The following is a 27,978-nucleotide window of genomic DNA, read 5'->3' as shown; positions in this document are numbered from 1 at the left end:
GATCACGGTGATGACTCCATAAAATTCAAGCTCAACAGACCGGAATGCAGAGCTTTCTCTCTTTCGAGAGATAGCGTTGCGTGTCGACTACCCCGCTGAACTGAGTGATCTGTTCTATTTTTGTTTTTGATTATTATCGTTGTTTTTTATATTCTTGGCTTTGTTGAAGTTTACACTTGTTTGTTTTCGTTTGGTGATTATAAATATTTGTGTGAACCATTTTTATTGTGGGGGGAAAGTGTTATCGCGATGAGGATTCCAAAGCTCCCTCTTCTGAGTTTTGAAATTGAGGAAAATTGCTGGCAGAATCGAACCATAAATCTTAGCCATCACTGAGTGATTTCTTTCCCCTCTACTCTTATTTTGCCTGTATGAATTATATTCCAACTAATATCTGTTTTATATTGATTTAATTTTTTCGTTTATAATCCTTTTTGGATGGAGCATTTCTAATGTGTTTTCTTTTATATTTTTATATATTTTTAAAATAGTTTCTTTGAATAAAAATATCAAATACTTTGAATTTTTAATTTCATATTTATATGAAGTAATTGAATTTTCAATATATACATTCTCTAAATTAAAATTGATTTTAATAATATTTATTTTATTATATGAAATTTTTAAATTAAAGTTTAAAAGTTATTAATCAATTTAAAATATTTAATTAACACTTAATAGTTCAATTTAGAAATATTAAATTTAAAAATATTTTTAACTTTAAATTTTCAATATTAATTAATATTAAAAATCTTGGACCAACAATAATGTAATTTTATATTAATATTGATTTATTCTATAATATTAATTATTGATTACTTTATTTATTAACAATAAAATAATTAATTAATAAATCACTATTATATAATATATAAAATAGAAGCACCGTATTAATGTAATATAATTGACCGACAAACTGACAAATATAACATAAGGACAATTAAAGTTAACCAAAATTATGATTCAAATGTCAAATATTTTATTTGACTATTAAAAAGAAAACCAAAAATAACTTGTTCAAACAATCTTACCTACTTTTGATCTACAAAAGTAACAAAATTTATGGATTGTAGTATTTTACAATTAGTGGAAACATGTATAAAATTTGTCCAAATAATATGAAACTAATCAATCAAAAAAAAAATAAAATACATTACATAGCATGATTTAAGTAGTAGAAATTTGTATAAAAACATAAGTTTCATCTCCTATAAATGGAAATGACTTTTACAATGGCTAGTAATTTTGTCATCTAAGCTAAGTATTTATCTCTTTTACTCCATTGGTTGGTACTTACTAAGATCAATATTAAATGTATTTTAATATACACAGGTCAATTACTTAAAAGTCACAGTACTATATCATCATAATTTAGAGTTGTTTTGAATAAAAAATGTATTGCCTCTTTATGAGAGTTGAAAAAAAAAATAACACAACCATAATTTTATCCAAAAATCATTATTTTCACCATGAAAAATTTAATGACCAGAGTCCATTGTTTCAACATCAATTAAACACTTCAAATTATAAAATTGATTCATGTTCTAATCTTTTAGCAAGATTACATATTTCAAAGACTACAAGAGATTATGAATCTTTTATAACCAATGAAAAATGAAAAAATTAATGATTATAATCATTTATTTCAACATCAATTAAACACTTAAAATTACAAAAATGATTTACATTTAAATTTTTTAACAAGTGATCGTTCTATCTTTAAAAGATTACGACAGACTATAAATCTTTCATAATAAAAAAGTTAACACTTTTCAGATACATAATTTGTGATTAAATTAGATTATATAATCACTACTTACACAAAGATATAATGACATATAAAAGATACATGTATGGTTGGATGTAAAAGTGTATTTACATTGACACTCATTCATTACATTTTCATCACCAACTTCAATGATATATTTGGTTCCATCCCATCACCAACTCAATATCATGATCTTCAAAGTTTGAATGGATTTCTCTCAAGTGACTTAGACATTGAAGTTGTTTGGAATAAAATTTTGTATTAGATTTTTGTTTAGAAAATATAAGTTGTGATAATATATATATATATATATATATATATATATATATATATATATATATATATATATATATATATATATATGAAATGTTGTTATTTTATTTTTATTAAAAAGATTTAGATATTTATAAAATAAGGATGAAGTTTGTAAATTAAAAAAAAATGAGAAGCGTTCGTAACTTTTTTTTGTATAATCTAAAAAGTCATATATTAATAGAAATTATTTTAATCTTGGTTAATTAGTTTTGTGTGTTTGAATATTACATATTCTAACTTTATACCTTATTATTACATGGTTACGACATGATTACAGAATAAGATTATTGAGTTTTCTCCTGAACCTTGTCTAACTTAATATCAATTTTTTGATCCTTAGTTTTTATTATTTACTTTTTAAATGTTTGATTTTAATTTTTTTTTATCCCTTTAAAACTCTATTAAATATAAATGAGATTAAGCATTTTCTAATCTATATATGATCGCTGCAAAAATTATTATTAAAATAGTTTTTAAAATATAATAATCTGATATACATTTCATATCTTTTTTATTTCTATTATTTGTAAAATAATGATACGTTCGTATTTATATTTGTCATGTCTATTGAACGTATTTAAGTGATCTTATATAGTTTTCATCTTAAAAAGTGTTATCAAGTTTAAAAAAACAGAGAAAACATTTCATTTTAGGACCTTTTTCTCTTACTTCCAACAATTTTGTTACTACTCTTTCTATGCGTTTGCGCGTATATTTTATAATAGGTTTTCTGGAATGTAATTTTCACATTATATGAGGCTAAGTCAGAATTGCATGGGGGGTGTCATAAGAAAACTTATTAATTCTAAGGGAATTGGATTCTTCGTTTTGGTTACTAAAGAAAAACAAGCGAGTGATAGAGCCCGGCCCACTAAAACAAGCGAATGATAGAGCCCGGCCCACTCATCTCTAAAACGAGGTATTATCGCTTAGAAACGACTGCGTATGGTCCGTTGTTCTCGTTTTCTCAGAAACCCTAATATGTTTCCTATAAATTCAGAATGTGCAAACAATCCTCCAGAGCTACACACATTTCTGCATCGGAGAATACGGCGCACCCTATCGGAGTAATAGTTCGTCTAATCTAATTGTACATGACATCTTTTGTTTGTTTTCATTATTCAATACTTGATTTACGTTTTATTTTGCGATGAATCTTTATACAAATCGTATAAGATCACGGTGATGACTCCATAAAATTCAAGCTCAACAGACCGGAATGCAGAGCTTTCTCTCTTTCGAGAGATAGCGTTGCGTGTCGATTACCCCGCTGAACTGAGTGATCTTTTGGTTTTTGATTATTATCATAGTTATTTATATTCTTGACTTTGTTGAAATGTACACTTGTTTGTTTTCGGTCGGTGATTATAAATATTTTTGTGAACCATTTTTACTGTTGGGGGAAACTGTTATCGCGATGAGGATTCAAAGCTCCCTCTTCTGAGATTTGAAATTGAGGAAAGTTGCTGGCAGAATCGAACCATAATATCTTGGCCACCACTGAGTGATATCCTTCCCCTCTAAATCTAACCTATTTTTTGTTTTATGTTCATTTTATTTTGAATCACAATTGAGGTCAGTGATGCTTTGTTTTTGCCTACATTGGCTGATTATCTGGTTTATAATTAGGTTGTGATGTTCTTTCATCGTCTGAGACCTCCATTTATTTTTTTTCGGTTCCAAAACCTTTTGAATTCTGAACTTTTGATTTTTCTTTTTCAGTTTCACTGATTATTTGATATTTATTTTGTATTAGTTAAAATTGCTATGTATATCAATTTCAAACTGAGGAGCTAAATACGTCATTATTTTTTTAAGTTAGTAATGTGGTGCTGTAGATAAAAGGTTAATTACTTTTATTAAAATTAAATTAAAAGTTTTATTAATATATGTAAAATTTGAAGATAATATATTAAATATAATAATTTTCATTTAATGATTTGGATATTTAAAAAAGTAGATTGAAATTTGTGAATTAAAAAAAACACCAAGTGAGATGTGTTGGTAATTGTTTTATTGTGATTAAGATTTCATAATATTAAAAGAAATTCTGTTAATCCTGATGAGATGGTTGTGTCACTTCAGTATTACAAGATTTTGACACCTTACAATTAAGGTTTAATTAGTACCCAAGATTGGGGACCCAGATTTTCAATCTGTGTTTTTTTTTTTTTTTTTTTTAAAAAATTTTTAAATTTTTATTTTATTTTTTTATTTATTTTTAACTTTTTTAAAAAAAATTAAAAATGACACGTGACATTTTTATTAAGTACTCATGTTTTATTAATTTTTATTTTTAAAATAGAACCATATTGTCTCTTACTAATTTTAAATCAAAATTTTTATTGGTATGATTGTTATATTAATTTTTTTTATTAAAAATGACTTTTACTACTAAATTTTAATATAAATATCAAATATTTTTTTTGTAAAACTTTTATACTTAATTACTTTATTTTTATAAAAAGATATTTTAATTATTAAAAATTATTAGGTCAAAATTGAATTAATTACACCTATTTAAGTACTAAATTGAAACGAAAAAACATCACAAATTTTTCATTGAAACTATAAAGGATCTCAATACTAAAAGAAAAGTAGTTATTAAAAAAATAGAAAAAATGAAAAAAGAAGAAAAGAAAAGAGGACTTGGAATGCAGATATTCCAAAGAAGAAATATTAGCTTAACTAAAAAATCACATCCTTTTTTTCAATTTTTGACGAAAAAACATAAATGGGGCCTGAATCGAAAATCAACACAATGACATCTGACAGTGACGTTGACTGTTATAATTGACATTTTTTTAAAACCGGGTACCTATTTGACACACTAGCCCCAAACTGGGTACTATACAATTAATTAAACCTAATAAATTGAAACCATTTAAAACTGACTTTGTAACTCAATATTACAAGATTATAACTGATTATAGAATAATGAACCAAATCTATTATTAACTAAATCAGGCCCAATAACTTGGGCCCACTTATATTATTTCGAATGTCCATGAAACAGAACACTAACGGTTAGGATAATTCATTTATGTGATTGACTTACGCAATTGAATTGTTACTTCTGAAGAAAAGACTTTATTACGTTGTTATTTTGTTAATAATAATATACACCATATGTAATTATATCTTCTATGTATATGAATATATATATATATATATATATATATATATATATATATATATATATATAGTATTATAGTTTATAAGTTTTGGAGTCAACCCTTCGTATGAATCTTAATGAACGTGTTTGATGGCAGATATTGGTAACGATAAATTCATAGACATTCTTTTCCCACCACATAATACGAACATAAATAAGTCTTCTCTTCAGATACATGGATGTTATAATTACATACGATGGTTTATATTATTATCGAAAACAAAATATCACAAGATGATATATGTTAATCATCAGAGTTTAAGTTTCACAAACTTCATATCAACAATTTTTTTTTTTATAATTTTGTGTTTACTCTCTAGAAATCAGTGTATACTATTGGAAATTCATTTTTTTTTTTCTAGATGACTATGTATTTTCAAATTCAAGTGGAAAACCATAATAATATAAATTGGAACTATTTAATGGAATTCTTTTCAAATTTATGAAGGAATGCATTACTTCAATTGTAAGCCGAAAAATTCTTTTTTTAATAAGACGTACCTTTATACAATGACGTTGTTTAAGTCAAATACTGATACATTTGTTACTAACACCAAACATTTTACTTTGTTAACACAGTTATTAATTATAAGCTAAAATTCGAGTTATAAATCATGACTCTAAATTCGCACCCTTTTTGTAAAAAAACATTTTCACTCCTATATTAATTAATATAAGTCGGCGTCAATAAAGCCTAATATTTTGGTCCACAAATGAAATTTTGACATAAGCAAGGTTTGGCAAAATCGCGTAGAACGTGTCAACTCGAATTTACTGAAACAGGTACACAAAATTTGTTGACGCAAGAAAAAGTTGGCTAGATACAAGACCCCTCCATTTTTCTCCATCTCAGACTCAGAATGCTGACCAAAACTAACTCTGTATTTGACTCGCTTTCTTCAAAAAACAGTATATTTTAAGGTCCACTTCTCCTATAAACGTGTCCAGAAGTCAAATAGTCAACGCTAAATCCCAGGTCAAACTTTATAAAACACAAAAAGCTAAGGAATAACAACTACTTTCATATCTATTTATCATTTAATAATTCATAGTTGCAGTACTATTTAGCAGCCCACTAAAAGGGTTTTGGTATAGAAAATTACTTCAATCCAAAAGTGCAGATCCTCCTAAATTAAACGACACATAACTTTGGTCTCAAAACTCTTTATATAATCCCCTAATTTCACTGCCATTCTTACTTAACCATATTTTCAACTCTTTCTATCTCCTTCTCTCACGCATAAAAGTATAACACAGAAGAAAGATCACAGAACAGTTACGTTATTTCTGATTTCCGAGATGGAGAGGAGTTTATCAGAAAACGGGTCATCGGGAACATATGGAAGCAGTGAAGAGGAGATGTCAATAACGAAAGGTCCATGGACAGAGGAAGAAGATTCAGTTCTCTTCGATTACATCACAGTTCACGGTGAAGGTCACTGGAACTCTGTCGCTCGCTACACAGGCATGCAAACATTCATGTCTTTTTACATATGAATCATTAATCAAATCAAAAACACGTCTTATAATCTTTGTCTCTCTCAACTTCAGGTCTCAAACGAACGGGCAAAAGCTGCAGACTAAGATGGTTGAACTACTTGCGTCCCAACGTTCGACGCGGGAACATAACGCTCCAAGAACAGCTCATGATTCTTGACCTCCATTCCCGATGGGGCAATAGGTACTATACATCATCATCATTATCACCATTTGTGTTTATTCTTGAACATGACACAGAACACGTTAAAGTGGTGTTGTGGTATTTGTTTAGGTGGTCGAAAATAGCGGAACATTTACCGGGAAGAACAGACAACGAGATTAAGAACTACTGGAGAACGAGAGTGGTAAAGCAGGCTAAGCAACTGAAATGTGACGTGAACAGCAAACAATTCAGAGACACGTTGCGTTTTGAGTGGATGCCACGTATGCTGGAGCGGATTCAGGCACAGGCCTCATCATCATCATCAGGCCAAGCCCAAACCGCTTTAATCTCCAACGTTAAAGCCCACAGCGACCCTTGTGGTGGAGCCACCGCCACCGCCACTGCCAGTAACGCGGGTTTGGTGTCAGAGGCTTCATCGGCGGTTGAAGTCCACGCCCCCTCTCTCTCTGACTCCGGCGCGTCTTATAGTTTAGTGGGTGGTGGAAGTTGGTGTTCTTATGGTGCAGAAGAAGGTTATAGCAGGGTATGGGAAGAGAGAAATTATGGGTACTCGGAGATAACAGGAAATGGTTTCGGTGGCGTTGATTTGTGGACGGAGGAGAATATTTGCTTCTTGCAGCAACAGCTCGCTGATGATTTCTGACGCATTAACACTTCCATTAAAGAACTTGCGAAGCTCCTCGTAATTCATCAACTGTAACAATCGTGAAACATGTTTTTTCAAGTTAAGTTATTCTAATTTTATTCTAATTGAAAATAAATAATAACAATTAGAATAAGTTTTAAAATAGATAATAACACATTGACTCCTTAAGTTGTTATTATTTATTTTAAAATTTCAAAAAGTTGGAACAATAGTGAGAGTGTGTACCATGAGAGATTTGAATGTATGTTTAATATATGGTTAAATATGTTTTTGGTATCTTAACTTTTTAGTGAATTTTGGAATTAGTTTATTTTTTAGTCTTTTGTTTTTTGAAATATATGGATTTAGTTGTTTTAATCCAATCTTGTTCAATTTATTTGACATTTCAAGTGTCTTTCATAATAACATTTGGCTTAACATTAAAATAAAAATATGTCAAACAAAATAAACAACTCAAATTCAATCCTGAAATGCGTACAAAATATCTAATAAACCTAACAAAGTTGGATTAAGATGACTAAATCCATGTATTTCGAAAGATGAATGACTAAATTAATTTAAAGTTTAAAATAGAGTAATTCTAAAATTCACTAAAAATTAAAGGACAAAAAACATATTTAACCCTTTAATATATAAGTCAACTCATGTATCAAAAACTTAACATTGCTTCTAATCCAAATTCTTATGACATTAAGTTTATGGTTTTTTTATATATATATTTTTGGTCCCATTCATCCTTACTTAATGTAAATCTTCTGACTTTTTGTTTAAATTCTTCACAGTCAATATCATTCAAAAAGATTAAGCCTACACAAGTAAAATCACAAAATTAGAAGGAAAAAACATAGATAAGCAAAGTGATTTAAATAATTATCCCCATCGATGCGAGGATTACAATGCGGTTAGTCAAAAACCCGCAACAAAGAGGTGAAGGATTTTTAAAAGTTCACAAAATATGAGTTGTTATAATTTTGAGCTTAAAAAGTTGGGTTGGGTTATTAGGGAAAGAAATGGAAAAATAATTTGGAAAGTAGGAGTAAATTGGAAGTTACGATTTTTCTATAATGTGTTATCTAGAAGAAGTGAAAGAGAAGGTGACATAGGTTTGTTTGACATTAAATGAATTAAGTTAAGAAATTGGATGAGTTTGTGGTTATTAGAGTTGAGGCACTCACGGCCGCAACCTTTGAAACAAAATTGTTAATTCTTCCTTTTTTTGAGTTGTTCACACTTAACTGCCCTTTCAACTTTCTTCGCTTTTCTTATATTCTTCTGTCCCATTCGTGGTCACAGCACAACTCAGCCAAAATCTACATTAACAACTTCAGTTCTTATCAATATTTTTTTTCTTTTAACTTATTAGCTTTTTATTGCATATCTTACCATCAGGCACAAATTTACGTTACACTCTGTGATGATATCTTATATATTGACTTAAAAACATAATTAGGAATGACAAAAATATTCATATTTATAGATATTCGTAGATAAAATTTACGACGGATAATATCTTATATATATTTTTATAAAGGTGAAATAGTGTTGAAAATCTTACTATATCAGTTATAATCTACACATCACAATAAATGAAACACTAGTAGTGTTGTAAATATGACGGAGCTATGTGAATTATACCTGTAACCGATGTACAAAATAAGAGTGATGAATTTTTGTAATAAAGTACAGGATTTTTTATGTTACATATTGAACATATATAAAAAAGTGAGATATTATATTATTGTAAATTTAAAATAAAAATATTATGTTGATTCTTCCGATAACCAGCATGATAAGTTTAATTTTTTTTCTTTCTCCCCAACACTCTCGCGTTACACCACCCTGTTTGCATTGTCATCTATCCTCATTCTAGTAATTGTCATTTCTTTCTTACTCTGGTAGTCATCACTCGCATGACACTTATACTCTCGTTTTCATTTTCACATTTTAATGGCAAGTAAAAAATTCTTAAAAACAGTATAGTAATAGACAAAATTACAACCTACTTTAAAGTATGTTCTATTGTTCAACATCATAAGAAGAATGTAATTTAAATATTAAAGATTAAAGAGTTGTAAAAAAAATATGTCCAATTTCGACTTACTTGAATTTAACTTATTTTTATTAATAAATCGTCAAGATTTATTATGAACATTAAAATAAAAATTATTAAATGAATGAAAATACACATTTTAATGTAAGTATAAAAATTTGTTTTATAATTGAACAGAATAAATACGTAATATAAAAAAAAATACTAAAATAATAAATTATAATACGAATAAATAGAATTAAATAATAATGAGAAAAAAAAGTAATGAAAAAGGAAAGAACTAATATGACCTAGAAAAAGGAAAACATTTACCATTTCTTAAGGAGGAATTAATAAGCTAGGTTCCTTTTGTCGTGTTCAAAACATCTGCTTATGTTTCTAATATAAAGACCTTTAATCACTAATAGAGTCGTTGTTTGTAATAATAGTATCACATTTTACATTGAAAATTTAGATGTGTGATGATTACCATCATATCACAAATACCGTGAATTATAAATGGACTTCAGTGGTGTCAAATTTCTCATAGTTCTACCACTTCAATTGACACTTTCAATTGTAAACAAAGAAATCCTTAACTTGAACTTCTAAAAGAATATAAAAATACTCCAAACCAAAAAAAAAAGGAGAAAAAAAAGCTACCCAGTCTTTACTAATCCCAAGTCAAGTCATGAGTCATGATATCAACATTGAAACTGAGATTGAGAGGAAGAGAGAAGATGGGTATCTAAGTGGGCCTTGAAGAGATCAAGTCGTGAATCCCCAAGGCGTAAAGAATATGTTGCTTCCTTGTACTGGGCCCATGTGAAGCCCTTATACACACTTTCATTTTCTGGTGGCGACACCATCTCCGGTAGAGGAGCAATCCACCAATCAAGTGGCGGCGCTGCAAAGTACATCATTGACATCCTTGCCTCCAATGTGTTCGTCAATGCCCTGTGCCTCACGCTCATGAACTTTCCATTTGTCATAACCTTTACACAAAATTTATCACTCTATGTTAAGCACATCAATGCATGACCATCTATGTGTATGATTCTTAGTTGTTGTAATTTACGTCAGAATTGTAATTTATTTTATAATTATAGTTTAATTAATCAGATAATATCCACCGATATTTATTATATTTATTATTATTTTAATATGTCAATTTGATATTTATTTTTAAAATATTTTAAAAAATGTCGATTAAGTTCTAACTTTTAAAAAGCGATATTTTATAAAATATTTTTCATAATAAAATTAATAACACCGTATTAATATTTAAAATAATTTATAAAATTAATTAATGATATTTATATCTTTCTATCCTCAAAATGGATATGAATAGTAAAAGTGAGAAAGGAAAGAACCTGCAAGACATCGCCAACCATGACAAAGAAATTAGTGGGATCAGGAGGGACAGGAAGCCATAGTCCGTCACGGGTGTAAATTTGAAGGCCACCCACATCGTTGGAGCGCATGATGGTCAACATCTGAGGGTCAGAATGCGCCCCAAAACCAATGCTATTCTTCTTACCCTTCCGCTTCACCTTCATTGGAGGGTAGTGATTCATCCTTAGAACAGAATCACTATCATAATCTCTGATGAGACGGCTAAGACCAAACTTGTCTCCGACCCCTAATCCCTCAACCACCAGATCTAGAATCTCGCACGTTACTTCTTTTACCACTTCCACGTATTCCTTCACCACCGTACTACCAAAAACAAAACACAGTAACATGGTTACCAATAACACATTATAACAACAACGTCTAATTTGGAAACCCACCCAACGTCTATGTTTTAATATATTGCTCAGAAAAAAAAAATGTCTTTGTTTGGGTTTGTCAGTTACTAACTTGTTAGTTAGTGATATAAGATTTGGTCTATTCTGGGGAAACCAAAGGACAACATAGTCACGCTCGCAGGATTGTACGAAGAGAAACCGATGCAACTTATGCAACCACGAATAACTTGAATTTGTTGTTGTCCTCTCTAACGAAGGTTCATGAACTCTGAAAGAGTAACATGGTTGTCGTACAATTAACTTTTCTTTCATGTGATGGGCCATTGGGCCCAACCTCATATCACAGTTAGCCCCATTCAATCACAATCACAATCACATTCATTCTCAATTTTTATTTGTCTACTGCGAGTTAACTATCTAACATGTTCCACTAATTACATAGATGGTGCACAAATTGTTGCTTGTATCTTAAATTGGTCTATATTCGTTAATATAACGCATTATCTGTTAGTTAGTAATATAACAAATATGTAGACATAAAGGGGATGATTGTTTCCACTATATTAGCAAGTGCTCATAAATATTATTTAATGGTCCATTTATGAAACTAAAATGCTAATATAATTTTATAAGGTATGTGTTCAGCACATATACTGTATCACTTTTGTATTACTTTAAAACCAATAAAATACGATATTTAAACCTTTAAATACAGTCATTTCTTAATTTTAAACAAGTAAATCTTCCTACTTTCCACTGGTTTGGACTTGTTGAAGTATAAAAGAGAGCAGATAAAAGGTTATGCATGTAACTATTATTCATTGTATACCGGATTGATATACGCTAGTTTTTAATGATAAATTTATACATCTAATTTACAAGTTTACGATTTAAAATTATATAAACATATATTTAATTCTTCTAAAGAAAATAAATTTTAAAAATCAAATTGTAATATTATTTTTATAAAAATTTCAATTATTTTACTTGTTATAATATATATATATATATATATATATATATATATATATATATATATATATATAAACATACCTACTTAATTTAACTATTTAAAATTCAGACTTAAAAAGTAAATTAAAAATATATTAATAAATGACTAAATTAAATATTTAATTTTTACTTTCGTTTCATTTATATAAATTATATCTCTCCAATTTTCACTTCCCTTCCTTCCTTCCTCCCATCCATCCAAACAAATCTAAGATCGAAGATAAGATAATTGGGTTGACTCGTCCTAATTAAATCGAAGAAAAAAAAAGTATGAAGCTACAGAATTTTTAAATTAAGAAAACTATTCCCTTTAACCTGCCGTTGGTTCGATCAAAATTACATTTTTAAAATTTACTTATAAATAAATTAAGTTGAGTTGATTTAACATAAGTTTTAGATGTTTACCTTATTCAACATAAAAAAAAAAAAAACTTATTCAACATAAAAAGAAAAAAATAAAGCTAAAGCTTATATTTCACTTAAGTAATATTTAAAGAATATGTTTAATAATATTTGTCTTTATATTATAAAAAGAGTTCAATTTCTTTATTTACTATTTAATTATTATGATTTCTACATAAAAAAAAATATTGTAATCATTTTCTTTAAATTAACATAATGATGACAATATTTAATGATGACAATATTTATTTATATAATCGTTTTTCTTTTATCGTTTTTATTATCAAAGAGCAAAATAGAAAAAATGAGGATAAATTTAACAAATAAAATTACATTAACTACTTTTAAACCATATAAAGGAAACAAGTAGAAATGAGCTATTATTTTATTACTACAATTATAAAGATAAAAATACTATTAAATTAAAAAAAATATGACCAAAAAAAGAGTCTTATATTACAGTTGGAAAAATCCATGACATCTTTTTATTATGTTTTCATATAACTTTGTTATATTATAACATATTATATATATATATATATATATATATATATATATATATATATATATATATATTATTTTATGTGATTTTATTTGTTATTATGTATTTTATTAAAATTATATCTACATTTAAAATGTGAGTAATTAGTTTCAATCAGAAATTCTTTAAACTAATAGTTAAGTGTTTTTTGTTTTCTTTGTAAAATTTATATTTTAGAGATAAAATAAATTTAGACCCAAAAAATCTCCTTTTTCTATATAGTGTAATACGTCAAAGAGCAATAGTTGAAAAATTAAGAAACTAAGAAAGAAGGACTGTACAAATTAATAAATTACAACGTTCACCCACTTTCTTAATCTATGTTCTTTCACGCATAATTAATAAATTACTTCTGTACAATTTTTTATCTCAAAAAATTAAATAAAAATTAGGGTAACGATAAAACATTTGTTTTTCTTTTTACTGAACTCTTTGCTCTTTTTATTCTTTAACTTGTTTTCTATATTCAGTTTAATTTACTCGTTTTAAGCCTTTAATATTTTATTTTATGTTGGATTAAAAAAAGATGAAATTGGTTAATTTATAAACAAAAATGCCAACATTAGGATTTTTGTATAGAGATTCATAAAGAGAAAAACATAGAAAAGATGAAGTTAAGTTTGTATTGTGGAAGTTTCAAGTCAGAGAGTGTGCATGAAAATATAATATTTTTTTGGGTTAGTTAATGTCGTTTTGTGAAAGAAAGTGTAGAAGAGGCAAATGAAATGATAGTGAAGAGGGAGGAACCTGAACTTGGTGGAGTCGTTAGCGATGGTTTTGGATATCTGAGCGATGGAGAGAGGGTTAGCACGAAGCAGAAGATACTCCAGGTCACCCATATCTCCATTGGGCCCAATATTGGTGAAGCCGTAACCGAATGGGCTCGCGGGCCCAGCCCGACGCTTCTCGTGACTGGATTTTGAGAAAAACTCTGCACCTTCCTCTTCCAATCTGGCAATAACCTCCTTCGGCACATTGTGGTTAACCACTCTGAAGAAACCGTATTCCTCGCAGGCTTTCACCACAGTTTGCGATAACTGTGACCTTTCCATGGATAGGTCAATGGTTGGGATTCTCATTGCCTTTGTATTATTGGAACTTATCTTGCTGAATGTTGGAGAAGCCACAACCATTGCTGTCACGGTATGTATATAAGAGAAAATATCTGTTTTGATTTGATCGATGCACCACAGCTACCTATGGCGGAGGGTATAGACTATAGACTAGGTCTTGCTTACACAAAACTGCTATTAGATGTATATATATAGATAATCGAAGGAAGTTTAATTAAACTAATTGTAATTTGAAAAATCAAATTTAGTGTACGGAGAACATTTAGGTCAATAAACCAACCTTGTTGAAACAGTTAGGGATGATTCTCCATTTTCATCTCTAATCGGCGAAGGAAGAACGACGGCAAAATGCGAGACGCAAAGCAGAACTGTTAAAAAGTTTGTTGCGTCAACATTTATATACATACTATAATTAATGCAAGGAATTTCATTACTTAATATCGCATAATTGAGATTATATGTAGCTATTGATTTTATTTATCTTTTATTTGTTGTACGTATGTGTATAAGATTTTCAAAGTGAATCGGAATAATAAAAGCTGTTTCACTTTTTATGGGAACAATAAAACATTTTCCTTTTTTATATTTTTCTACACTTTTGGTTCATCACTGCCACTGCATTCGTAGCGGTGGATGATGCTTTGGGACAGCCTTTGTTGTCTAAATCTTGAAACATGAGAAAAATGAGAGAAAAGTATGTACATGATAGGTGATTTGACAGATGAGAAAAGAAAAATAAAAAGGTATTGGTATTTGTAATTTGTGAATGTTATGTTAAATATTAAAATTATTATATTTATTTATACATTTCTTTTATGAGATGTTGTATTTATTATTTTTAAATTTGTTTTTTCTCTTATTTGTGTCACTGTCCACCAAAATGGAAAGGACGTTGATAATTTTTGAAGAATGAGTTATTGAACTGGTTGGGAGCGAAACAAAAAAATAATAGAGGGCGTGAACTGGAAACATTGAATACGAACCATTGCCTTCGCTTCCATCGTCCTCATCAAACACACATAAAAAAAAAGTTTGCAGATTTTGAGGACCTTTTTTAGATTTAAACATTCACTGAAAAAGAAAAAAAAAATGAAGGACCCATATTTTAGGTTTACTTTTTGTAGTATGCAGGACCCATATGTTGATGGCGGCCAACGCATTCTTTTTCTTCAAAATAAACTAAATGAAAATATTCTCACTTTAATTTTTAATTTAGAGGGTCAACGATTTTTTTTCAAAATATATCATCAATTAAAAAAATCTTCAAATAAATTCATCCTTACTTTAATTATTAATCTAAATCTCTTTATGGTTTTCGTTAAGAAATTCTCATCCCAGACGATAAAAAAATATTAAAATTTAGTTGACTAAAGAGTATTGGATAAGATTTATTAAGATAATTCTTTTTTAAAAAATAATCTATAAAAAATTAGGCCAGCAACATACGGCGAACAAGAAAAAAAATTAAAATATAGGATAAGTGTCTTTGGTGTCATAAAATAATATAGAAATAAAATATTTTTTTTCATATATACTAATGAAAAGAAAATGATAAAAGAGTAGCACGTGAAAGATAATAAACTTATTTAGCATATCTTAAATAGGATAAAAAGATAGTTTATTTTTCTCAAAATATATTCATTTAAAAAATATTTGAATAAACTCTTTTTTACTTTAATTTCTAAACTAGACACTTATACTATTTATAGGTTGAAAATTCGATATTTGAGTTAAATTTTTATCAATGAACAATACCTAGTTTTCTTCCTTCTCTTTTTCCTAATTTCAAATATATATATATATATATATATATATATATATATATATATATATATATATATATATATATATATATATATATATATATATATATATATATAAAATTAAAAAATTTATGCCAGAATACAGTAATCAGATATAATTTGAGAACCAGAGTGAAAATATATTTATTTAGGATAATTTTTTTAAAATAAGTATATCTTAGGGAGATCCTAAAAAGAAATAAAATCCACCTCGTACAAGTTGAGGGAAAATATTGTATACATCTATCAGTTTTTATTTCACTTTATTATCTTTTAAATAACCCAGGTCAACTTTTTAGAAGTTTTGCTCTATTATAAGCAATTACAATTTTATAATTTTTTTAGTAATACTTTCTCTTATTTTTCTTAGTAAACTCACTTCCCTGAAAAAATAACCAATGGTAAAATTTTAAAAACTCTTGTTAGAAGATCCTCTCCATTACAGTTTCTTATAAGATACAACTAGTATTTATTAAACCACGGATTATGTACTCTACACAGATATTATAATTTTCCAAGATTAAATTAAGTACAATGTGTGTGGACAATCTTCCTTTAATATCTCAACGTCGTCATTAAAGTTTTCTGAATATTTTTCAAATCAATCAATCCTCTTACTTAAAACTTCCTCAAAGTATTATCTTGCATGTTATCCAAAAGTGGTATGCATGACAATTTAAATTATTTACAACCCTTTGATCTTCGTGAATATCTATAGAATTTTTTTTTTCTTAAAACAAGTCAAAAGAAAAGGTGAAATAATTTTTCATTTATTGAAGTTTTAAGTTAACTTGTAATTTAATTTTACAAAAGCTCCATTATATGTGGAAATAATTCGGTACCAACAAAATAAACGCATTTTTTTAAAGTGATAGATGAAAATACGAATGCTTAAAGACGAGACTCGTCTCTTTTAAAGTTAAGAGAGAGAAATATTCCTACTTAAATATATATATATATATATATATATATATATATATATATATATATATATATATCAACGTTATTATTCTATATTTATTCAATTAGTGAAAAACTACCAAGTTTGTGTCCATATTTTAATGAATAAAAGTTAGTTATTAAATATTTAACTAAAATATTAATGAGACTTTTTTTTAAAAGTTAAGAGAGAAAAATATTTCTACTTAATTGTTTATATATATGTCAACGTTATTATTCTATATTTATTCAATTAGTGAAAAACTATGAAGTTTGTGTTCATATTTTAATGAATAAAAGTTAGTTATTAAATATTTAACTAAAATATTTATGAGACATTTTTTTTAATAAAGATTTAAAATGAGTTAAGTTTTAACATGAAAGGTAAAATGATAATGTGGATTTTGCTCGGCAAATTATGAGTTGCTGTGTGACACTTTTTTAATTAAAAAAAATTAAAAATTAAAAAAAATATTTCAAATTGATATATAATACAATTATTGACATATGATTTTTTTTAAATAATAAAAAATTGAAAATTATATAAAATATTATATAATATGTATGGAAATGGTATTAATGTGAATTTATTGGCATAAACCAAATTAAACTTCTTTAAATAATTAAAGAACTAAATTGAATAAAAAATAATAAAAAGATCAAAATAAATCATACTAATAAATTAGAAGACAAAAATATTACTTAAGTCAATAATTAAATGTAGAGTTAAACAATATTTTTTTTTCTCAGAATTTGTGATGAATAGATAACAACCTTTTTATTTTTTATAATTTCATGAAATAAGTACGACTAAATATATATTAATGAAATTGGTGTATTTTTGTTTGAGAAAATAGAAAAACCCAGTCATGACAAGGAAACCAATACGACGTCGCTAAGATGTCATTCTAAAATTTTAATATGACACTGAAGAAAGTGAGAGGGAAAACTGAAACAGGAAGAACAACCCTGTTTAATTCCCCAAATTCCAACCTTGATCCTGAAACCCTAACTAGTCCCTAACTGTGTGTATAATTGTGAATTATGGATGCCAAAGATATCCTGGGATTGCCAAAAAACTCATTCCCCTCTCTTGAGAAGAAGTCTCGACCTCCCAAAGAGTCTCAACGAAAACCTGATGGCATTTCGCGCGAGGTACCTATTTCAACAATAACATGTATTCAAAATTTTGTGTATGGTCACTGCATTCAATTCAATTGAATTTTATTTGTAGGTGTATGCGCTTACAGGTGGGTTGGCCCCTCTTATGCCTGCTATTGAAGCTTCTCAATTGAAGAAAAAGCCTCCTCCTCTCGAAAAGGTTGCTTCTTCGTTTTTTCTTTTAGTTTTGTTTTGACAATGCTCAATTAGTTCAGTGATTTAGTTTATTGAGTATTTTCACCTTTTCTATGTTTCTTCAGATCACTTGGCAGTGGCTTCCTTTCACCAGTTCTGCTCGTAAAGATAATCTGCAACTTTACCACTGGGTCAGAAATAGTCTCAGTATAATTTTTTATATATTATGTGGGTTAAAATATTAAATTATTTCCTGTAGTTGTTACCATTTTAAGTTTTAGTTACTCAATGACACACATGCGTTGAATCTTTTTGATGGTATTTTACTGTTACCAAAATTCGTTCTGTCGTGGTAATAAACTGCTGCAAAAAGTTGTCTAGGAACTAGGCTTCCAGTTATCTTGTATAGAATTAACACATAAAATTGAGACAAGTACAAGGGTTAAACAAGAAACTTAACCATATTCTTGATTTTGAGCATACGAGTAATTGTAATTTGTCTAATAAATCAGGTTCGAGTTGTCAATGGTGTTCCTCCTACGGGTGACTATTCTTTTGCCAAGTATAATAAGGTAAATGCTTTGCCTGCTTTATTTTTGAATTTGGTTTTGGCCAATACCTCTTTGTATGATTGAATGTTAGTTTACATGCTTTGGTACAGGCAGTTGATGTGATCAAATACACAGATGAGGAGTATGACAAGTATTTGACAAATCCTGTGGGTAACATGTCTAAATGTATATTATTATGTAAATTTATGAATGAATTACTCAAACTATAATGTTTACCCCATACGTATTTTAGTCGGTGTATCAAGTTGTGATAGTGGGGTCTCCATTTAAATTAATTTGTGTTAACACCATGGTAGTTAGTATCACACAGGACGTGCTACAATACTACCACTTTGATATGATTTAGAAGTCTGGTGATGCAAATTGGTTTATGGGTTACATTGTACCTTGGTGATGCACTTTGTATCCCAATTCAACTACCTTGGTTAACACGATTAAGCGTTACATTGCTTTTTACTTATGTTGGTATTTATAAATCACAGTATGGGAAGTTCTTTTCCTAGAAGAGAAGGATATCATGTTATTTCTGTGTGGTTTCTTCAGTCATTAGTTTAACGAAAATTTGTCTGAAAATATAGATGGATTGATAGACAACTTTTAATGATGAGATAAGCAAACATCCCTAGGACGTGGAGGGATTTTATGGTTGGAGAAACATAAAAGAAAATCAGCAATAAAATACATTTAGTCTGGTTTGTTATGTTTTCTGTTTTAGCTTGTGGGACCACCAATAGTGGGTGGTAGGGGAGGAGTGAGATGCATGTATTCATGGATGTCTTTCTGTTATTACTATGAGCTTCTAGCTTGGGCAAGGATGGGTTTTCTAGTGTGCCACTAACGCTGTTTGGGGGGTCATAGTTCTCTTATTTCTCCCTATTCAATTATGCAACTACACATCTCTGTTCCCTGGTTTCCATTTCACATCCTTGAGTCTCAAGTTTAGTGTGAAGTTGGATTAGTGTTTTTTTTTTTCTATGAAACAACATTAGGATTCTATTAATTTGATCATCAGAATTTAGAACCATACTTAACACTGCTTAATTTGGTTTTGGCCAAATTTCTTGTTTACCGTTGCTGAGGGGTGTCTCTTGAGAGAAATACCTTTTGGTTTGATGTGACAAAATTTGTTTGACCCTTGGTCTTGCCTGAGCTTATCTGTACATTAATGTAAGAGAATTTAGGAAGATTTATTCCCTTCCACATTGATAGGATACCTAATGTTGTTCGTGATGGAGTTGGTGGTTTTTGTAGAATGATATAGTAAAATGTTGGATACTCTTTAAAGCCTTTGAATAAGATAATGCTAGAGGTCAGAATTTGAATTATTGTTATCCTTAGGTTTTTCCAATCAAAAGAATCTATCTTTTGAATTGGATAGCTAACTATGTGGATGGGTATGTGAGTTCATACTTTTTTTTTTCCTTACACTGTGTATCACGATGATTAGTTCCCAAATACAGAAAATGATTATTGGTATAACTATAAACACAGGGACATATTTGTGATCAATTTGGAATGATCTGTATCTGCGAGCCTAGTTTAACTTCACATATGCTTTGTTTGTACACACTAAATTGTGCTTTTCATCTGTAACATTTCTTACCCTTAACTGCAACTATGCTGTGTGCTTTTCATAATTGAAAGTCAACTCGTGTAATATTGAATCCTAATTATATTTTAGATCAATCTTTATCATGTCTTAAGTGCATTGCTCTATTCGATTGTACTTTACATATGTAGATGTGGACCAAAGAGGAGACTGATCAACTATTTGACTTGTGCGAGAGATTTGATCTCCGATTTGTTGTAATAGCCGATAGGTTTCCATCATCTCGAACTGTAGAGGAATTAAAGGATAGATATTATAGTGGTATGTATTTGTTCAACCAATTATTATATGCTGCATGTTTCTTTTTATTATACTTTATTTTGATTTTATGGTAATATGTTTCACATGACCTTTTATCTCATGCCCTGTGATGTAGTTTCGCGGGCTATATTGGTTGCTAGAGCTCCATCTTCTGGGGATGTTGCAGCACATCCTCTTGTTAAGGTGCAGTTTAAAAACTTTAATCTGCTTTTGAACACTGGACCTGATCATAGTGATAACTTGTCCTTCCCCATTGTAGGAACTGTATAATGTTTCACAAGAAATGGAGCGAAAGCGAGCACTGTCCATGGTCCTCTCTCAAACAAGGCAACAAGAACGCAGAGATGAAGAGGTTTTGAACTGTTGTTTAGATTATAGTCATTAGTTTCTGCAATATGTGTACCTTCAAAGAAAATAAGGTATAATACCTACTTCTGTTCTTTTATGCAGGTTCTTGTTGAAGCAAAAAGGATAGCTGAATCTCGCATTCCACCCAAGGTAATTTCTTTTAAAGAATGCTTTTCTATAATGCCATTAATTACTTGTGGAGGGGGGAATTATTATAAGGAATCAATTTCAAATGTTTTAATTCTGATTTCTTGATTGTTTGTGATACGACCTTTGACTAATATGGAATGTTCTTATTTAATTGAGTTTCATAGAAAAATTTTCTGCTGTTTATCATTTCATTTGCGCCAGGAGGTAACTAGAGCTGTGTACTCATAACCTTATTAGTTTTCAATTTTACTGACAGTAATATACTTGTTGAAAGGCTGTCATTGAATTGCTTGTTCACAGTTCACAATAACCAATTTGGGACAGCAGCATTCATGGAATTTATAAAACAATTTCACTTTAAGATGCACAAGCACCTGTTTGTGTATGTCATTATGAATCAATCTAGTTACTAGCTCCAGCTGAGAGTATCAATTGTGCACCAAGCTCCACCCCTGGCTGTGAGCCAATTCATTTATAGGGACTTTCTTTTTGTGCCTGAGCTAACTATTTATGTATATGGATTTTTCTTTTTGTTGCAATTAATGAAATGAGACTTAAAAAACAATTACCAACATTGCCCTATATTGAACCATGTACTGAAGGATGCCTTTTGTGGATACGGGCTGTCCCCACTGTCACACAAATGTGTGTAGGATAGACTTCACTCTTTGTTTACTCATGGAATACTCTAGAAATTTTGGAGCTTTGCATGTATTCAGATGACACGTGTTTTATCTTGTGTTGTAGGTTGCTGAAGAGTCTCACTTGGCTGCTCCTAATGCTGGTGCAGAAGCTACAGAGAGGGCTGTCCCTGGTGAAACTGTATCTCCATCGAATGTGCAACTTCCACCAATGGTTGCGCCTCCTACTTTATCAGATAATGCATCTACTCTAGCTTCTCTTCGCATGGTAAGTTATATAGAAGGATCTCAGTGATGCAGCCTGTGCCTTCTCTTCATTGACACTTCTGTTCTAAACACCTCCCATTTCCCAAAGCTCATTCTCTTCATGCTCACCAGGAATGTTACTATTCAATATTTAAAAACTTTGATCTTGCACTAATCACACTATTTCAAATGACTTTTTTTAGATGCTACTTTCACAAATTTTTAATCCTACTACATTAAACATAGTCTAATGACGAGGAATGTTTCAGCTACGTGTATATTTGAGAACATATGCACTTGAACAAATGGTGCAAGCTGCAAACTCATCTGCTGGACTTCGGACTATCAAACGGGTTGAGCAAACCTTGCAAGACCTTGGGGTTTGTCTTTACTCACTTGAACTTTTAATATAGTTAAGATATTTCATATGTTTGTCCGTGGTATTCATATGGTATTCACTGATATGTAATTGTAACAATATATAAAGGAAACGTTAGACACCTGTTAAGGATTAAAAAATGAACATTATTTAATGAAAAATAAACGCTTTTAAGTTTCCTTTGTATTAATTGTTGTACTTTCCGTTAAATACTTTGCACTTGTTTATTACTTAACAAATATCTTTTGAGTACTAATTAGTACTTCCTTTGTTTTTCTATAGGAACCTATCATAATTGTTTGACTTAGTTGAATGGTTAACTTGTTAGAACAGGTTACATATATGTGTAGGTTGATCATTACTTTTCATACATCTTTGATGTAGGGGTTCCTATAAATGAATGAATTAGCCGAGAAATTAAATAATCTCTCTTAAGCACTTTTTCCATATTTTCTGTCTCAAGGGAACCTTTTAGTATGCTTAAGGCCCCTTCCAAACTATTTTACTGAACTAACTTTTTTTTTTCAAAAGTTGCCCTTAATTACTAGACAGTTTTTTCTAGTCAATAAATAATAAATGCAGTAAATTAATTTCTTGGACTCATCACGAAAGGGTAATCACGAGTCAGAGCTGCCTCTTTCATTCCCTTTACCTCTTTATAGGATGCAAATAGTCATTACTTAAGTGAAAATACATTAGTTAATTGGGTAGAAAGAGATTAAGAGAATGCGATCCCAATAATTTAAGGGTAATTCTGGAAAAATAATACACATTGTTGACAAATTTAATGACTAACTAAAATTTCTTAATTACTGTGAAGTGATCCGTGCACAGGGCACACACATGTGCACTTCCTTTTTAATTAGTTCTACTATGATTGCAGGTCAACTTGAAACCAAGAGTTCCAACAAAAGCTGTTTGTGCGGAGCACCTTGAGTTAAGAAAAGAAATACTAACTTGGCTTAATCTCCAGAAACAGGTATTCTTGCTACTGTGGTTTTGGGGATTACGCTGTTTAGAATGTCCATATGCCTTTCTTAGCTTTATTTTTCTCAAGGAGTAGCAAAATCAATATTGGCTTGCTTTCCGCCAATTTCTTTTATTTAACTACTTGCTAAAATATTTGTTTCAGGTTCAATATAAAGAGGCTGAAGGTTCCTCTTTTCGTGATGGGTCATATGGTGAAACACCTGGCACACCTAAGGTTAGAAATCTGGCTTTTATTTTTCTATTTACCCTTCTATTGCTTTCGTTGTTTTTATCCTATTTCGTTTCCCTAACCATGAATCTGTGATTTGAAAACTACTGACAGCATTTACATCGTGCTGGGGATCAGGATCGGACATTCATTCCAGATGCAATGAATTTTGGAGGTAATAGATTTTGTCTGCACCTGCTCTACCTAATTTCCTGTAATTGATGAGTTTTTTGTTTATTTATTATTAACCGTGTTTATAAATATGGCTTCAGTGGAAAGGGTTGGCAAAAAGGACCAAAAGCGTAAGGTACACTACAAAGTTTGTCTAAATATTTTCTTCACTGCTTGATTCCCGCTTACATGTGGACTATTTTCGTAGTGCATTATTATTGATCTGTTCAAATTATAATTTTTGCAGGCACCTGGAGCTCCATCGGCTCATAAAAGACCTAGAAAACTAAAGGCTACAGATCTCTAGTTCCTCTGGTGAGAGCTTATATTTTTCAGAGATGATTCACACTGGTAGTTTGTATCGTTCTTTTATAATTTAGCATTCATCCTTACCATTTGTGTGCTTTTGTAATATAATATTTTTGCTTCTTCAGCATCCTTATGGTACTTGTTTCTTCAATTTTCTGTTCTATTGTTAACTAGCACAACAAGGCTTGTTGAGGCATTGTATTTATTGAAAAGTGTTTTGCATGTTATTCCCCAGGTGGCAACCGAGAAAAAAAAAAAGGTGTTTCAATTCCAAGAATTTTTTCAATCAAAATTATGAATGTGGCAACTGGCTTTGAACTCAACACCTGGAAATTCTGATTGTGGTATATTTAGTCCAACTGCAGTTCTGTTTACTTCGGCCTGCAATTTTAGACTATGCCACTCTTGGTCTTCAATGTAAAGAGAAACTTGAGATCCCTGCGATGAATGAATCTCCCATCTTTAGCATGTCCTGAGAAGCTGGACTTTATTTCTCACGCTGATAATGCTTTGTAGGGATACCACATACCAGGTACAAAAATGGCTTCTAATTTGGATATGCATGTATATAAGTTTAGAAATGGAAATTCCGGATGTCTCTGAAGGCTTATGAATGCTGAAATTGGGAGCAATTGGAACGACTACATCGGTTCATGTATGTTTCTAATCGTTTGCACACTTGCACATCCAATGAAAAAAATGTTGTGATAATTCAAACTATATGAAAATAATTTAATTTAAATTTGCTGTTGTCTTGGAAAATTCATGGAATAGCATAGGAACTAAGGCCAGGTGTAGCCGATTGATGAACTTTTCTCTTTCCCTTGTTTGGAATGATTTTGTTTGTTCTATATTCTTGACTCCTTTTCTCCGCAGACAACCCTTATCGAAGCTACCGAAATATGAAAAGAAAATATAAAATGAGAATACAAGTGACGAGCAATAATTAAGGTATTTCTTGAAAACACGCAAACAAATAATTATTGACGGGTTAAAATATTAATCTGTTAAGCGAAAGATTTTATTCAGGTATTTCTTGCAAGCCTGTTGGTGGGTTAACAACATAAACACTGTAATAATGTGTCCTGTTGTGTAGCCATGAGCCGTATTCTTACGCATGGTAATCATTGCTTCAAATTTTGCACTAACAAAAGAAAAGAAACTGCACTAAAGATATTCGCTTTCTCAATGCAAGTTAATTTTTGAGTTCGCACACGAGGAAATTAGTAAAATCACTATGCTAGAATGTTCGGAAGTAAGATAAGGAAAGGGGAGACAAATTGTATTTTTAATGAATGTTTACTTATTTACTGTTTTTAAACCATGGGATAATACTAATACGAGCAACAATTCTTGGGAACATAATTAACATCAAAACTCTGATGTTGATTTTTTTGAAGTGTGGGCACTGTGCTTCTCATTACGGGAGTGAGAAAGATGAGATATGTGAAAAAAATAGTGCATGTCATGATGTTTTGATTGATTATATTTGAAGTTAAAACCGAACTGTTTTTTTTCTTTTCTGTATTTTGTAAGAAATACCAAGAATAAAAGCCCAATTAATCTAAGAAAAAATATTTGACCCAATTTAGTTCTTAAAGGACAAAAATCACTAAAGAAGTTCTGAAGATTATAAGCATGGAAATCTTTAGTCTTTCAATTATTTTATTACATAATTTATCTCTAAAAACTTATCATATATCAAAATAGCTGTATTCATACAAAAGTAAAAACTAATCACCAATCAATTAAAATTTAGCATTCCAAAGAAAAGAAGAGACAATAGCATACATACATAAGAAGTGTAGTACATTTACCAGAGGAAGTTTCCAATCCAAACTTAAGAGTCAAACAATGAAAAGAACTGCTATATTCCCTCCACTACTGGTAACTCTACATTTATTTGAGGATGATGGTTTACAAGTGAAGAACAGATTAAGACATAGTTGCAGAGAAGGTGATGATGATGATGATGTTGGTGGTAGCTAGGAAGAGAAGGTAACATTGAGAATGTCTGGAAACCTCTCCTTGATGGCTGCTTTGATTCCGGATCCAATGGAGTCAGGTCCAACGTACTTAACCTGGCACTCCTCACCTTCAACGGATAACACTTCCACGCTCCCTCCGTAGTTCTTTATGGCCGGTCGTAGTACATCAAGATGACTGTTCACAGCCTGCTCCACCGCAATACAAACCACAAAGGTAACAACCTTCAAACTCATTTCATCTTAATTTCATACCCTAATGTTCTTCATTATTGCAGTTGTGTGTTTCAGTTCACCAAGTTCAATTATGTCAATTAATGAGTAAGTATCCTATAAATTGCAATTATGACCACCACATGTTTGAATAAATTCTGATAATCACTACGCTGAATTAAACTTGTAAACTAAAAAGTGAATTCGTATTTTGAAAATCGGATTTTAAAAGTTTTCTATTCTATTCTTGGTTTCATTGGTGAAAATAAATAAAACGGACCTCGACGGTAGTTTCCTTGGGTTGGTTATCGTAGACTTGGCGAATGTCCTTAACGGCATCTCCGAATTTTTCCTTAAGAACGCGCTCGATTCCCATCGTCATGGTTGTGGTGGAGCTGGGGCAGCTCTCGCACGCTCCTTGAAGACGGAGAGATACGACGCCGTCTTCGACGGAGACCACGTCGACGTTGCCACCGTCTGCGATGAGGTAAGGGCGAACATCTTCGAGAACCAGGTCTACGTTGGATGCGGTGAGCTCGAATTTCTTTGCGGAGTATAATCCGGGAGAGGACTGATTCTGGTTGTGATTGGGGGAAGATGATAATCGGATTCGAACGCTCCTTCCTCTATTTTGGATTGGAGGATTGAAAGTGGAAACTGAGAATTTTAGTTGAAGGCCATGGATTTGATGATTCAAGGTTGTTCTTGAAGGAATTGAGGTCAGAGTTGGAGCTGCCATGGCCATAAATGCAGAATCAGAAACAATCACAGCAAAGATAGAAGTGCGTCCCTATTAGCCCAACTTAGTTAAAGTTTGGGTTTTAGTCTTTCGTGTTAACCGGCCTGCTTAGCTTCTTCCTGCACCTCCATATGGTTTTCTTCCTGCACCTCTGTACACTTTGAAATCTCAATTTTACCCTCCTTTCATTTTAACTTCAGCAATACACAATCCAAATGTAAAAGTTGTATTCCATAACATAAAGATTGTACTTTAGAATTTATAATCTGAAATATAATTTTATATTTGAAATTGTCTATTATAGAATATAAATAAAAAATACATTTTATATTATACATTTTAAAATGAAAATTAAAAACCTATTCAGAATTACACAAAGATGTCGTTTTAAGAAAGAAGAAGGTGGAGAATTGGGGAGAGGTTTATCTTTAGTACCTTTTGTAATTTATCTATGATATGTTTCCTCTGGCTGATAAAAAATGCATAAATCCCTGTAGTATAAACTCATTTTATTTCAATATGGGTTTTCCTCAACACTGAAAATTATAAACTAAAATTTCAAATTCTTGATACATTCAAATTTCTTAATAGATATTATATATATAAACTGAAGACCATTTTTAGATTTACCTTAACTAAAAAAAAGTATGTTAGCGTAAGATTTTAAACATATTATTGTGATATAAAAAAGTGACGTAAATGTTTTGACTGAGTACAAATATTTTGAGTTATAATATCATTGTAAA

General features: G+C 30.1%; 4 protein-coding genes and 4 non-coding genes across 9 annotated transcripts; 6 read left to right on the top strand and 2 right to left on the bottom strand.

The window, feature by feature from the left end:
• Positions 1-110, top strand: LOC114165382 (small nucleolar RNA Z107/R87). The gene has a single exon (XR_003599698.1). It is a non-coding gene; the product is annotated as a small nucleolar RNA Z107/R87 (small nucleolar RNA).
• Positions 111-239: 129 nt separating this feature from the next.
• LOC114165563 (small nucleolar RNA R30/Z108) lies at positions 240-340 on the top strand. Its single transcript, XR_003599732.1, has one exon. It is a non-coding gene; the product is annotated as a small nucleolar RNA R30/Z108 (small nucleolar RNA).
• A 2,918-nt stretch (positions 341-3,258) lies between these two features.
• On the top strand, positions 3,259-3,368 carry LOC114165376 (small nucleolar RNA Z107/R87). The gene has a single exon (XR_003599697.1). It is a non-coding gene; the product is annotated as a small nucleolar RNA Z107/R87 (small nucleolar RNA).
• A 122-nt stretch (positions 3,369-3,490) lies between these two features.
• On the top strand, positions 3,491-3,591 carry LOC114165555 (small nucleolar RNA R30/Z108). The gene has a single exon (XR_003599731.1). It is a non-coding gene; the product is annotated as a small nucleolar RNA R30/Z108 (small nucleolar RNA).
• A 2,764-nt stretch (positions 3,592-6,355) lies between these two features.
• On the top strand, positions 6,356-7,877 carry LOC114178159 (transcription factor MYB78-like). Its single transcript, XM_028063910.2, has 3 exons — positions 6,356-6,723; positions 6,810-6,939; positions 7,030-7,877. Exons 1-3 carry the CDS (start codon positions 6,558-6,560, stop codon positions 7,562-7,564), a joined length of 831 nt encoding a protein of 276 aa, XP_027919711.1. The 5' UTR covers positions 6,356-6,557; the 3' UTR covers positions 7,565-7,877.
• A 2,154-nt stretch (positions 7,878-10,031) lies between these two features.
• On the bottom strand, positions 10,032-14,763 carry LOC114178153 (gibberellin 2-beta-dioxygenase 2-like). The gene is made up of 3 exons (XM_028063898.2): positions 14,049-14,763; positions 10,970-11,315; positions 10,032-10,591 (listed from the first exon to the last, which is right to left on the bottom strand). The coding sequence occupies exons 1-3, from the start codon at positions 14,432-14,434 to the stop codon at positions 10,301-10,303; spliced, it is 1,023 nt and encodes a 340-aa protein (XP_027919699.1). The 5' UTR covers positions 14,435-14,763; the 3' UTR covers positions 10,032-10,300.
• A 3,248-nt stretch (positions 14,764-18,011) lies between these two features.
• On the top strand, positions 18,012-25,057 carry LOC114182731 (myb-like transcription factor family protein). Of its 2 annotated transcripts, none has more exons than XM_028069667.1 (17): positions 18,012-18,270; positions 18,350-18,436; positions 18,537-18,602; positions 18,924-18,983; positions 19,073-19,129; positions 20,724-20,853; positions 20,969-21,036; positions 21,113-21,205; positions 21,304-21,351; positions 22,099-22,260; positions 22,508-22,618; positions 23,501-23,596; positions 23,750-23,821; positions 23,930-23,990; positions 24,088-24,122; positions 24,234-24,301; positions 24,531-25,057. In XM_028069667.1, exons 1-16 carry the CDS (start codon positions 18,160-18,162, stop codon positions 24,291-24,293), a joined length of 1,317 nt encoding a protein of 438 aa, XP_027925468.1. In that variant the 5' UTR covers positions 18,012-18,159; the 3' UTR covers positions 24,294-24,301; positions 24,531-25,057. The 2 variants fall into 2 exon arrangements, with proteins under 2 accessions (XP_027925468.1, XP_027925475.1); XM_028069674.1 differs by having other exon boundaries at positions 24,234-24,337.
• Positions 25,058-26,029: 972 nt separating this feature from the next.
• Positions 26,030-27,352, bottom strand: NFU1 (NFU domain protein 1). Its single transcript, XM_028069682.2, has 2 exons — positions 26,774-27,352; positions 26,030-26,469 (listed from the first exon to the last, which is right to left on the bottom strand). Exons 1-2 carry the CDS (start codon positions 27,236-27,238, stop codon positions 26,281-26,283), a joined length of 654 nt encoding a protein of 217 aa, XP_027925483.2. The 5' UTR covers positions 27,239-27,352; the 3' UTR covers positions 26,030-26,280.
• Between the last annotated feature and the right edge of the window lie 626 nt (positions 27,353-27,978).

Source organism: Vigna unguiculata, chromosome 1, assembly GCF_037176805.1.
Source record: "Vigna unguiculata cultivar grain cowpea cultivar isolate G323 ecotype 2 chromosome 1, ASM3717680v1, whole genome shotgun sequence".
Lineage (NCBI taxonomy): Eukaryota > Viridiplantae > Streptophyta > Magnoliopsida > Fabales > Fabaceae > Vigna > Vigna unguiculata.
Note: the sequence above shows the minus strand (reverse complement) of the source record. Positions and strands in the feature narration are given on the sequence as shown.